This window comes from Pteropus alecto, unplaced genomic scaffold (genome assembly GCF_000325575.1).
Source record: "Pteropus alecto unplaced genomic scaffold, ASM32557v1 scaffold14, whole genome shotgun sequence".
Taxonomy (NCBI): Eukaryota; Metazoa; Chordata; class Mammalia; order Chiroptera; family Pteropodidae; genus Pteropus; species Pteropus alecto.
The window spans coordinates 10,005,571-10,017,723 of NW_006436810.1; the positions used below are offsets into that span (position 1 = coordinate 10,005,571).

Here is a 12,153-nt window from a genome sequence, read left to right on the forward strand (position 1 = left end):
ACGTCAAGGCTGTGGCCGAGGGCTGAGGGCTGAGGGCTTCGGGCACCTTCTTACAGCATGATCTATTTGCTAGGATTCCCTTACTTTCATGGAGGATACAGGAAATGAACAGAGAAGGTCACCCTTGTTTGCTTTATCGATTATTTTCTTGTTTGTGTAAGATGGAAGTGTTCATCTCCTACAAGGCTGTGAAGGTGGGCAGCCTAGTGGGAAATTATGTCATCCGGCTGAGCTTGTTTAGCTCAAGAATTTTTCTGTATAAATTACAGGATGAGGAGTGTCTGAAAACATGGAAATTCAGAGCACAAAGGTCTAATTACTTCTGCCTTTTTGCTTCAGGACAATTACAGATCACTTTTAAACACACACAGATGACAGCTTTGAACCATTGGTTGAAATGAATAGTCAATCTTCTCTATTCATTAGAGTCTAAAACTACGATGAGTCCCCCTATCTAGCATTTACTAATTTCTCAGAAATTTTGATGAGTATGTAAGTTTTCACGAAGCAGTGTGCTCAGGCCTTTAATTCAGGAAGTGTAATAACTCCCTAGATTACCTGTACTTCCAAGTGCTGTTCTGAGATGTATTTCTCTTCTGTTCTCAGGTAGTGCTCAGCATAAAATGGATTCCCTCAGCACAGCGAACGTTGAATTTTGCCTCGATATGTTCAGAGAGCTGAACAATAACAACGTAGGAGATAACATCTTCTTTTCCCCGCTGAGTCTGCTTTACGCTCTAAGTATGATCCTTCTCGGTGCCAGAGGGAACAGCGCACAGCAGGTGGAAAAGGTATGGAACATGTGAGGGATGTCTCTGCAGCCTGGAAGTTTTACATGAGGCCACTGTGGGTCAGCCAAATCACTTACATCTCTATGCCAAGAAAACTCTGCCATCTTGTGAAAGAAGAACACATTTGGGCAACTCATATTTCTTAAAAATGGATAATGGCTTAAATAAGGCAATCCATCATAATGAAAATAGCACAATACATGCAATACACCATGTCCTCCTTACTATCAGTGGTTTCACAGGTACATTTCTGCAGTTTACTTTTACGCTTAACTCTTTCAGTCATTTAAACATGACGGAGAACACATGTATGGTACTATTCTTGCCCTCTAGAAGTTTAACTTGTAATAAAACTTAGTAACACTTTAAAAGTTATCAAATTCTTAAAAACATTCATTAGTCCATTTGGACTTCATAACAACCCTGCGTGGCCGGTAGCTATTGTTATCCATATTTTACAGATGGGGAAACTGAGGCTAAGAGAGACAGGATGACTTTTCAGGAGATGTAGGTTGATATGCAGTAATTTTCCCTTTATATGTATTATGTTGACGTGGACGGCCTAGAAGAATGTCACTTAACAACTCCCAGATACTTGCACATCTCATTATTGTTTGTTCTCTACTTTCTTATTCTGAATTTTGACGCGCGTTTATGATTTTCTCGTATTTAAAATAGGTATTGGTCTGGGAAAGCACATAATGTTTTACACAGCCCTGGGTGGGCTCCATCATGGCGAATGGCCCGAGAATGGAGGAGGCACCAAACCAGCCTAGTGCCTGACACCTCAGTGACTGGATCCTGACAGACGATGGTCCAGGGCACGTCACTTGATCTCTCTCGGGCTCGATTTCCCTAACAAAAAATAGGGATAGTAGTTATCTACTCATAAAATTGTTGGGAGGGTTAAGATGTAAAGGCTTAGTTCAGGACTTGGAGTATAACGTCATTAAACGTTAGCTATTACTATTGGTCTTGATCTGAAACGGAAAAACAGGCGTTTGTAACTGTGAGCCTGTATGTTGCTTTTGATGCCAAATGATCCTTCTTCTCTCTTCCTAGGTGCTTCACTTTAATCATATTGCGGAATCATTAAAACCGGAGTTTAAGGGCTCAGCTAAGGTACGATCACATTACAGCTGAGTTGTCAGATGCTCCTAAACATAAGAAATAAGGATTCAGGAGCTGCATTGCATCGACTCTCGTTGGGGGTTGGCAATGTCCCCCCAGGTCTCCTTCAATCATCTTGATGACTGCCACAGACCACACGGTTTAACATAATAATAATACCACCAATGATGAAGTCCCCCAGATTTTATCGTAGGCCCTTTTGTCATCCTTACTCAAACTTTCTTGTTCTTTTATAAACTGTGCACCATGTGGAGCTTGCCAGCCTCATCTGTGCAGTGTTAGATTTTTCAGACCAGTGAGGGGACTGAGAAAGGACCCCGAGGCGTTGCTACATAATTACACGCTGGGAAAACAGGGCCTGAGGTTGCCCAAACCACCCGGTCCTGGTTCTTTCCAGTAGGCGGAACCCTTTTGACGTGAAAACTATACAGAATTCCCACATTAAAATAGTTATGTGTTCGATTGCTATTTCTTGAGAAAATGTATAAATGCATGTAGATTTACAGAACACTTGCTTCACAAAATCTGACTTATTGTTGGGAGATTAAAGTCCACGCTCTGAGAATCTTTGCTTTAGGGAATATAGGCATAATAACCCCTATAATATTCGTGAATTCAGATGCATCAATGCTGCATGCTTAACCGGACTGCTCCTCCGAGGGACAGATGAGTATGTAAGGTCAGACCAGTGATGAGCCGAAGTGTTCGATTAAATGGTGGCAGATAATGGAGACATTGAAAGGAGTGGGATAGAGAAGATTCTAGAGGTACAAGGCAGCAAAAAAACCCTTGGATTATCGCCCTGAATACCGGAGTAGAATCTATTTATGAAAACTTCTGCTTTTGAATTAAACCACTGAGGCTGACAGGTGTATGTGTGTTTTGCAATAGCTTACCATTCTGCATACAATCTGTAATCAGAGTCCCAGACCGCTGAGATTATTGTGCTACAGGAAATGAGAGAAGAAAATGCTTTGAACTCTTCAACTCCTTGTTTGCTGGTACTGCATGCCCTGCCCTTTTATTCAGAGGCAAACACCTTGCTCTCTAGTCACTGTTTTCACGTTATTTCTAACTCTCCAATGGCAAGAAATCAAGCAATTTAATACTCCATTCTTTGTCTACTGGTGCTTCAGTGCAGCCACGCTGGAAGGATTCACTCAGAGTTTGGAGTCCTGTTCTCTCAAATCATTCAACCAGACTCTAACTACACCCTCAGCATCGCCAATAGACTCTACGGGACAAAGGCGATGTCATTCCATCAGGTAAGTCTATCTGGAACGGGGGTCAACCGCTTTCTTGGCATCCTCTGAATTTCACGCCGTAAAATGAATGAAGAGTGAGAAGAGTTACATCGTGTTTATTTTTAAGAGATTAAATTTGACCCGTTAGAGTTTCAGTGAAATGGTGAAATGTCTTTACCAAACTCCCATTCAAAGTTGTGAAATATAACACAAAAACTTTACTTCCAAAAAATCACCAAAGTTGTCCAAGGACCAAAGTCAGGGATGAAGCACAAAACAAAGTAGGTAAGAATGATCCCTGTGGACCATAAGAAATATGAAATGTGTTTCTCATTTCTTCTTCAAGGGTCCTTAATTGCAGACCATCAAGAGTTAGTGGGAAATATGCAGGACTGGGGGACAAGAGATCTGAGTTCTGTTCCCATTTAGATATATGACTTTGGGCAAGTTACTTCAGTGTTTAAAATGAGAGATTAGGCTAAGTGTTTTTAGATAGAAAACTCTGACATTATTTATGCCATTTCCCATAGGTATTTTAATATATATAGTTTTATTGAATGTTTACTAGGTGCCAAAACTCTACTTAATACATTGTAGTCATTTTCATATTGTTCTTATATAGTCCTAAAATATAGGTACAAAATTACCATTTATCCTACAATTGTAAAGCAGATTCTGAAAACTCAAGTGACAAAAGTCACCGAGATAGTTAAGTGGCAAAACCTGGATTTGGTCGTTCTCCAAATCCACCTTCTTGTTTTTCATTGCTACATCTTCCTGCTGTGGTTGAGGTGAAATGCTAGCTTCAGTGACCTAGCTTTTGCCTGACCAGTGTAATTTAAATGCCAGCTGAGTGAAGCAGGATGCAGTCCTGAATTTCTAACGTTCTTCTTTAGTCTGGTGACGCAGGCTGTGTCTTACATGCGACGTGTTTTCGATTGGCAGTATTTTTGCAACTCGGGGTAGCCCACCCTGCTACTATAGATATTTCAGAGGTATTTCCTTCTACAGCCCTAGAAGCATATAGGGAATGTTTTATGAAGAGAGCTGGAAGATGTGGGGATTACCAATTGTGATCCTTGGAGCTGGAACATTCTCTCTCATCCCGTTGTCTCTCCAAAACAGTGAGCTGGACATCATAGTAGCTGAATGATTGTTTGAGATAATGATGATTGCATCACTTTCTGGAGTGAAAAGCTCTTCATTAGTATCGTAAAGACCGTCATGATCTGTGTCATAAGATATTATTATCCCAGGATTCTGTCTGGAAAAACTCTCATCTCATGGGTTATGGACAGTCCCTTAAGTATGTTCCAGCCACAACTGGACCTAGCTCAGGACAAGACTTAGGCTGAGGCCCAGATTTTGCTCTTAGTTAAGTTCCCTTTTGTTCTACCCTGGATTCAGGCATAAGAAAACCCAGTTAGGCAAATAGCAAGCCAAACCCCAAGCAACCACTTTCATGCCTGCTGTATTTCTAAGTCTCGTATTACCCTAGATGTTCATGGCGGGCACTGGGTCCTCAAGGTGTGTGTCCCCAAGGTCTCACAAAAGGAATTGTGGGACACTTTACTTGGGGCCATGTAGATTTGGCTCCTGTCTTGGCAGTGAGGCAGTGGAACATTCCCATTTCTAAGAATCAAGGGCGGCGGGCAGTAATCAGTGGTGGCTCCAGAATGCTACATGGGGGCCAATTTGAAGTGGTGATTTGGTTGAAAATTGCTTGGATAACATGTTATGCATGAATAAACTAGTGAATTCCTTAAGATATTTTGTTCACAGTTTACATAAAGTCAATTGTTCATCTCGGAGAATATTATTATTAATTTTATTGATGGCAACTTATGAGGAGGTTGAAATATACCACAGGGAGACCTAACCTTCTGTTAGACGTCAAACAAGCAAATCACTTACCTACTCTGGTCCTCGGTTTTTCTATCTAGAACGTTAGGATGGTAACTCCCATTTGTCTGCTTTAAAGAAGAAAGAGTAGGGATAGAGTGAAAAGGTAGGCAGTATCCTGTAATGCGACATTTTCTTTTGAACCTTTTAAAACTAAGAACGCCCACGATATGACAGAAGTAACAACCCAAGAGTTCTGAACATTCCTTTTGGAAAGCTCTTTGTTCTGCTTAAATGTCTTTGTTTCATTAAATATATATGGATTCTGCTTCCTTTCAGATGTGTACACATGAGCTGCTTTCATTGAGTGTTGTGATTTTTAGAATACATCGAACTGTAGGTTTTTGTTTTCTTTATGTTATTTTTTGTTGTACAATTTTCCTTTCTTTTACAGCAATATTTAAGCTGTTCTGAGAAATTTTATCAAGCCAGGCTGCAAACTGTTGATTTTGAACAGTCTACTGAAGAAACAAGGCAAACTATTAATGCTTGGGTTGAAAGGAAGACTAATGGTAAGGATTAGTCACATCTGTGTCTCCAAACTTTATTTGTGCTGTGTCGATCAACTCCCTGAGTCAGTGCTAAAGAGGAAGTCGACATAGGCAGGTCAACAAAGGAGGAAATGGGAGAATATTTTGGAATATTCATTACAATCATTTGTCCTAAATGATCTAGCCAAGTAACTCTCAGAATGAGAACACTGTTTCTACATGCCAGGGGTATTATCATACATTCTGCAATTAAATTTAAATCTGCCTTTCACAATTTAAAAATAAATCTTACGTAGTGTTAAATATTTCTTTTTAAAAATAGTATGTTAAATATTAATACCAAAGATGTGTTCATTTCTTTCTTTAAAAAATATCTAGGTAAGGAAAAATCTAAAGGAAAAAAGTAAAGATAAAAATATAATGAATCCTTATTTACCCATCAGTCAGCTGCAATATTTATTACTTAAGGCCAATGTTATTTATCTATACCCACATTTTCTTCCTATGACCTCTTTCAGATTGTTTTGGAGCTAATCACATCATTTTTCTTCTGTATATATTTTAGTTTGTTTCTCTCAAAAATATGTACTTTTAAAAAATATGACCACCGCACCATTATTACACCTAGAAAATTTAAAATAATCATTTAACGTTAACAAATATTCAGGAAGTTTTTGTATTCCCCCAATTGTCTTTTTTTTGTCTGTTTGCATCAGGACCCAAATAATGTTTATACACTGCAATTGGTGAATACATTCCTTAAATCTCGATTTTTAAAATAAACGTTTATGATTGAAATATACATACTTATAGAGAAGTTTGTATATTCAGTGAATTATCACAAAGCAGAAATCATCACAAAGATGAAAACCCTCTTGTACCATCACCGAGGTCAGGAAAATAAAACATTAGTTACTGAGACGGCCGCTCCAGGGCCACCCTGACGTCTCCTCCTAGAAACTAACCCGCCCTGTTCTCAGACCTTAAGACTCCCCTGACCTCTATTGTATATATTAGTTCTCCTATTTTTAAAATTCATCTAAGAGGAATTGATGATTACTGTTTAGGGCCATTATTTCATTAAAGGTTCCAAAGTTGCAGTATTCCAATTCTTGCATTTCTCCTTTATTTATAAGCTGGAATATTTCTGTATGAGAAACTTCTCATAAAATATTTGGTTACCATATGTACAGTTCATATGAGAAAAACAAAACAACAAAAAAGGATGCTGAGCTCTTTTTCTTCAATATTATTTTTAAAAATAATGTTTTTTTTTTTTGTCCATAGCTTTTTCCAAAGTAGCAAATAAATTTTATTTTGAAAGTACCATTATGAATCCATACATTCAAATATCTTCGAGATGTTTCAATCTATTAAAGCTCAAATTGTCTCCTTTAGTCAGGGGACACATCTTCATATTGGCTCCTAAGTCCTTTTGACACCGCCCCTACAGAATGTGATAAGGTCCTTGCTTTCTGATTTGACCAGATATTCCAGGCTCATCCTGATCATTTCCTGTCCTTGACCTAGACTTACCCAGTGCTCCAAGGCAGCTGGGTCCTTTTAATGAGAAGTCATGTTTCGAGACCATGATCTGGGTATAAGAGTCCTAATTGCTCTTGGTTTGATCACTGTCCTTAGACCTTCTCAGTGGACATAACTAGGAAATACATATATTTAGATGAAATGTATTTAGACATTTTAATTTCTTACTACTATTACCAATTCAAATTCAGATTCGCAGAATTTTACTTAACAGTCCCCTGCCCCCTTTACATCTATTTCTCTTTTCTCTCGTGTCAACATTTCCAATTTCCAGTGTCACCGACGTTATTGCACAATGACCTCATTCAAGAATACACGGCTTCAAAATAACCATACTAAGAAAACAATCAATAATAGTAGCTTAAGATATTTTTTCTGCAGTTCTTTTTGTCTTTAGGGCATATCCCACTAGACATGTGTAGTCAAATTACCATGTTGAAATCATCCCTCCTGTGAGGTTATGCCACCAACATTGTCCCATTGGTTTCTGAAATCTTGGAAGGTGGACAATTGAATTCTCCAATATGGAAGAGAATTAAGTTTATTAAGTAACAAATTAAAATTAGGATGAAATAACAAAGCATTAAATTAGAACTAATTCTATTTATTAAGAGCACGTTAGAATATAAGTTAGTAATAGAAGATAAGTAATTCTCTGAGTATAAAGACCATGTTTTCTAACGTATTTGTATCTATTATGTCACTTCACAGCGATGAACTCTCAACAGTGTCTTATTGATTGACAGACTGATGTTATTCAAGTTTAGTAATAGGTGACCAGATTAAAATAACTACCCATGCGATTCTTTGTATTAAGTTACAAAATGTATGGAAAGATCTACATATTTTTCAGATCTGTTAATTTACTTAGAACAGTAGAGGAAATGTGTTTTATCTCATGTGCCAACTGTGATCCACTGCTAGTGGCTACCTGGGAACTTGGTGTTGAGAAAGAGTCTGAGGCTTATAACTAAGATTACCTGAAAAAGCCCACAATTGAGTCACTGGGATGCTGACTCCATGATGGTAGGGATTTTTGTCTGTTTAGTTTAGAGTTTCAGCCTCAGGTTAGTGCTGTGGTGCCTAGAACAGTGCTTGGCATATAGAAGTCTCTTAAAACATTTTTAGCATAAAAGAGTAGATTGATTGGTGTTGTCTGCCATGGGTGTACATTAGGGATCCACATGCTGTATATTTATTTAGCATATTACTTTTATTTAATCATTCATTTATATATATTTATCCATTTATTCAAGATACACATACTGAGCACTTAATGTTGGTGACTGCTATCACTTACCGGGTATTGTATTAGACCCAGAAGTTCAGTGACAATTAAAACTCTCAGCTAGTTTAGAGTCTGATGTTCCAGATATCCTGCGCATTATATGACAATTATATTCCAAAAAAGGTTTTATAAATTGCAGTGAACCAAAATGCACTGAGGGATTACTGTTCAATTCTGATCAGTGTATTTTTTAAAGCAAGCAACTGCTGGTATATTTTGTAGATTTTGATTTTCAGATACATATTTACTTCAAGTATTGGTATTTGCTTATGATACACTAATGTTAGTACATTGAAAGAATGAGTGAATCTTTTGAATACTTAACGTATTTGCATGTGGTGAGGTGCTGGTAAGTATAAATACTGATAAATATTAAAGGTAAACTATAAGAATGTATTAAAGAATTTTCTAGAGAATCAGTAATGCATAAGAAAGCATTGAGTATAACTAGATATAAGACAAATCGATCCATAGCTGATATGCTATGTACTCGCTACACGCCATCTTCTGATTAGAAATAACAAAGCACTCAATGTTTTTCTAAATAAACTTCATTTGATAGGGACAGACTTTATGGCCAAGAGATAAAGCAGTTCTTTTGGCATTTCAAATTTATAATTATCCTTAAAAAAGAATAGTTCTAAATTTCTTGCACCTACTCAACTGTCTATCATCAATAAGTTCAAATCCAAATACATTACCTGCTTTTTATTTTTTATGACAAGGAAAGATCACAGACCTCTTTGGAAAGGGCACAATCGACCCTTCTTGTGTAATGGTCCTGGTGAATGCCATTTACTTCAAAGGACAATGGCAAAATAAGTTTCAAGAAAAAGAGACAATCAAAACCCCTTTTCAGCTAAGTGAGGTATGTATTTCATTTTCAGATAGATGATGAGTTTTAGAGACTGCAATACTTAAGGACAATTTGGAAAGTTTTAGTAAAAATACTGTTCTAGATTGCCATAGGTTTCTTTAATTGTGTCTTCTATAAATTTTATTTTTATTTTTCCTTATGAAGTGACAGTGACCTTTTTCACAGGACACCTTAGTGGAATGCCCTGGAAGAGAAGAAAGCCTGTTTTTTTCCCTTACTGGTTTCCTATCTGTGCATTCTTCTCATATAAGCTGTGGTTCAACAAAACTATTATTTTTCTTCCACAGAATCTCTGATTGAATTTAAAAAGGAAATGATTCTGTGATATCATTTTCTCACATAACTCCTTTTCCCTGGAATCCCTGGCTTTGTTTTTGGGAAACATGCATATTATTGTTTTTATTACTATATATATCATTTGAAATATTCAGGCTCGAACAAGGACTTCTTTTGAAATAAAAAAACAAAAAACAAAAGACATAACCCTCGCAAAGGAAAGGAATAAAGGGTGTATTTTGGAGTTTATATCTTACCCATGCCTTTAGAGTGATAATGCAGATATTTATGTTAGGTAAGAAAATCAGTCCACATAATGTGTGCACTCACATATGTCACTACCATCTAATTACAGTCTTTTTTTAAAAAATAGGGTAAAAGCGTAACTGTGGAAATGATGTATCAAACCGGAACATTTAAGCTGGCCTTCATAAAGGAGCCGCAGATGCAAGTTCTCGAGCTGCCCTACGTGCACAAAAAACTAAGCATGATTATTCTGCTTCCAGCAGGCACAGCGGCTCTAGAGCAGGTAAAGTTACGAGATGCTAATATGCAGTGAAAGCATGCATACATGTGCACACAAGCACCGCACACACACACACACACACACGCACGCACACACACACGCACACACACACGCACATGCACACACACAGGTTTTCTAGCCAGAGCAAGGAGCATGTGCAAATGCCCCAGAAGGATGAGGCAATGAGATGGCTTTGTGTCGTAAAGTCCTGGTAACTTGGATTAGGGCCAAAAAGGACAAAAGGAAAAGATACTTAGGAAGAGATACCACCTTTGCTTCATGTCTGATTTTATATTGTCAGGATGATGAGAAAGTGACAAAAAGTTTTCGAGTGTGGTAGCGGAAGGATGCTGGAGTTTGACGTGTCAGTTGGGGAGGGCTGTAGAGAGTCTCAAATAACTAAGGACAGAAGTTTGAAGAGTTGACAAAACTCTTGGAACTGAGTGGAGAGTTGAGAAGTCGGGGTCAAGAGGCTGCTTTGGGAGATCTGAGTCCAGATGTGGGCGTTGAATGTAGGGCATCCAGAGTTCAGCTTGAGGAGTAGGGACACGAGGGGACTATGGAAGAGTGGGACAAGGACATCTTGGCGCCATAGGAGCCAAAGGGGCAGTAAGTCCGTAAAGGGGAATGTGATTAAACATTTCAGATATGAAGACCAAGCTAAAATGGTTGAGTTTGACCAGGAAACGGGAGCACAAAGCTTGCACAGGTAATAGAGGGAACTTAGGTGAAGTCCGCAAGCTCAGGGAATTAAGGCAAAAGACTAGAATACATGTTGGAGAAGTTTAATTATGAAAATATTGATGAGAAGTAGGCATGAGAAAAGGGAAGATGTGTGTTTTTTTTTTTTTTTTTAGCTAGAACTTGAGTTCAGTTTAAAGGAAGAAAAGTAACCTGTGAAATTGAATCATTTGCATGGAGAATTATAAAGCAAACAGCGTTTAATGCAGAGGTCAAGCGTTTGGCTCACGTAGGCCCATCCGTGTTCTGTGTCTTATCTTAGGTAGAGAAGCAACTGAGTGTGAAGACGTTTCATAAGTGGACCAGCTCTTCCAACATGGTGGAGAGTGAGGTCGAGGTTCACCTGCCCCGATTCAAACTGGAAATCAAGTATGAGCTGAATTCCCTGCTAAAGTCCCTCGGGATGACAGATGTCTTCAACCAGGTCAAAGCCGACCTTTCTGGAATATCACCAGACAAGGGCCTGCATTTGTCAAAGGTCATCCACAAGTCATATGTGGATGTCAACGAAGAGGGCACTGAGGCAGCGGCAGCCACTGGGGACAACCTTGTCTTAAAAAGACTCCCCATTCGAGCCAAGTTCATGGCGAACCGCCCCTTCCTGTTCTTCATAAGGCACCTTGATACCAACACCATTCTCTTCTGTGGCAAGCTCGCCTCTCCCTAAGCAAATGGGATTGAGCAAGGCTCAGAGTCACCGAGGAGGTGCAGGGACAAACCGTGACTAAGAGCAGTTCTTACCTCATACACCTCTGTGCCTCAGTTTGCTTGTCTGCAAAATGGGTCTAGGATCTCTCCCAACTTATTCCCAGAGTTAGTGCAACCTAAGATTGTGGTAAACATGGAAGAAGGTGTATTTACAAAAAAAAAGCTTTTCTGGCTGTCTTATCTTTGGGGCCTCCTTTGAGTGCTGTCTGGGTGGCGTAATCAAGTCGTTGAGAAAAATTTTAAAGAATTACATTTTCTTGACTTGTACGTATCAAGTGAGCTCTTGAATACGTTACTGCTCTACCTTTAGAAAACCAAGTTAAAGGCTTCGACTTTGTTTAGATTTTTAAATATTATAATTCTCCTGGCATGTGTAAATATGACATCATAAATTTTATTTGAAAATTCTGTATTGACTATAATAAATACATGAAATTCCTTAAGTTATTTGAAGACTTTTAATACTCAACAGCAATTAAATGACTTATGAAAGAAGATTTGAATAAGGAGAACTTTTATTCAGTGATCATTTTAGTGGAATTGTTGGCCAAATTTTTGTCAGGTCCTAAATTTTCTTTCTTTCTTTCTTTCTTTCTTTCTTTCTTTCTTTCTTTCTTTCTTTCTTTCTTTCTT

At 38.2% G+C, this 12,153-nt stretch overlaps 1 protein-coding gene across 2 annotated transcripts; it reads left to right on the forward strand.

Moving 5' to 3' along the window:
- Positions 1-601: 601 nt before the first annotated feature.
- On the forward strand, positions 602-11,538 carry SERPINB11 (serpin family B member 11). 2 transcript variants are annotated; one of them, XM_006913724.2, is made up of 7 exons: positions 602-791; positions 1,854-1,913; positions 3,059-3,187; positions 5,463-5,580; positions 9,118-9,260; positions 9,919-10,074; positions 11,075-11,538. In XM_006913724.2, exons 1-7 carry the CDS (start codon positions 624-626, stop codon positions 11,477-11,479), a joined length of 1,179 nt encoding a protein of 392 aa, XP_006913786.1. In that variant the 5' UTR covers positions 602-623; the 3' UTR covers positions 11,480-11,538. The 2 variants fall into 2 exon arrangements, with proteins under 2 accessions (XP_006913786.1, XP_015446278.1); XM_015590792.1 differs by lacking the exons at positions 5,463-5,580; positions 9,118-9,260 and having other exon boundaries at positions 624-791; positions 11,075-11,479.
- The last annotated feature ends 615 nt before the right edge of the window (positions 11,539-12,153 follow it).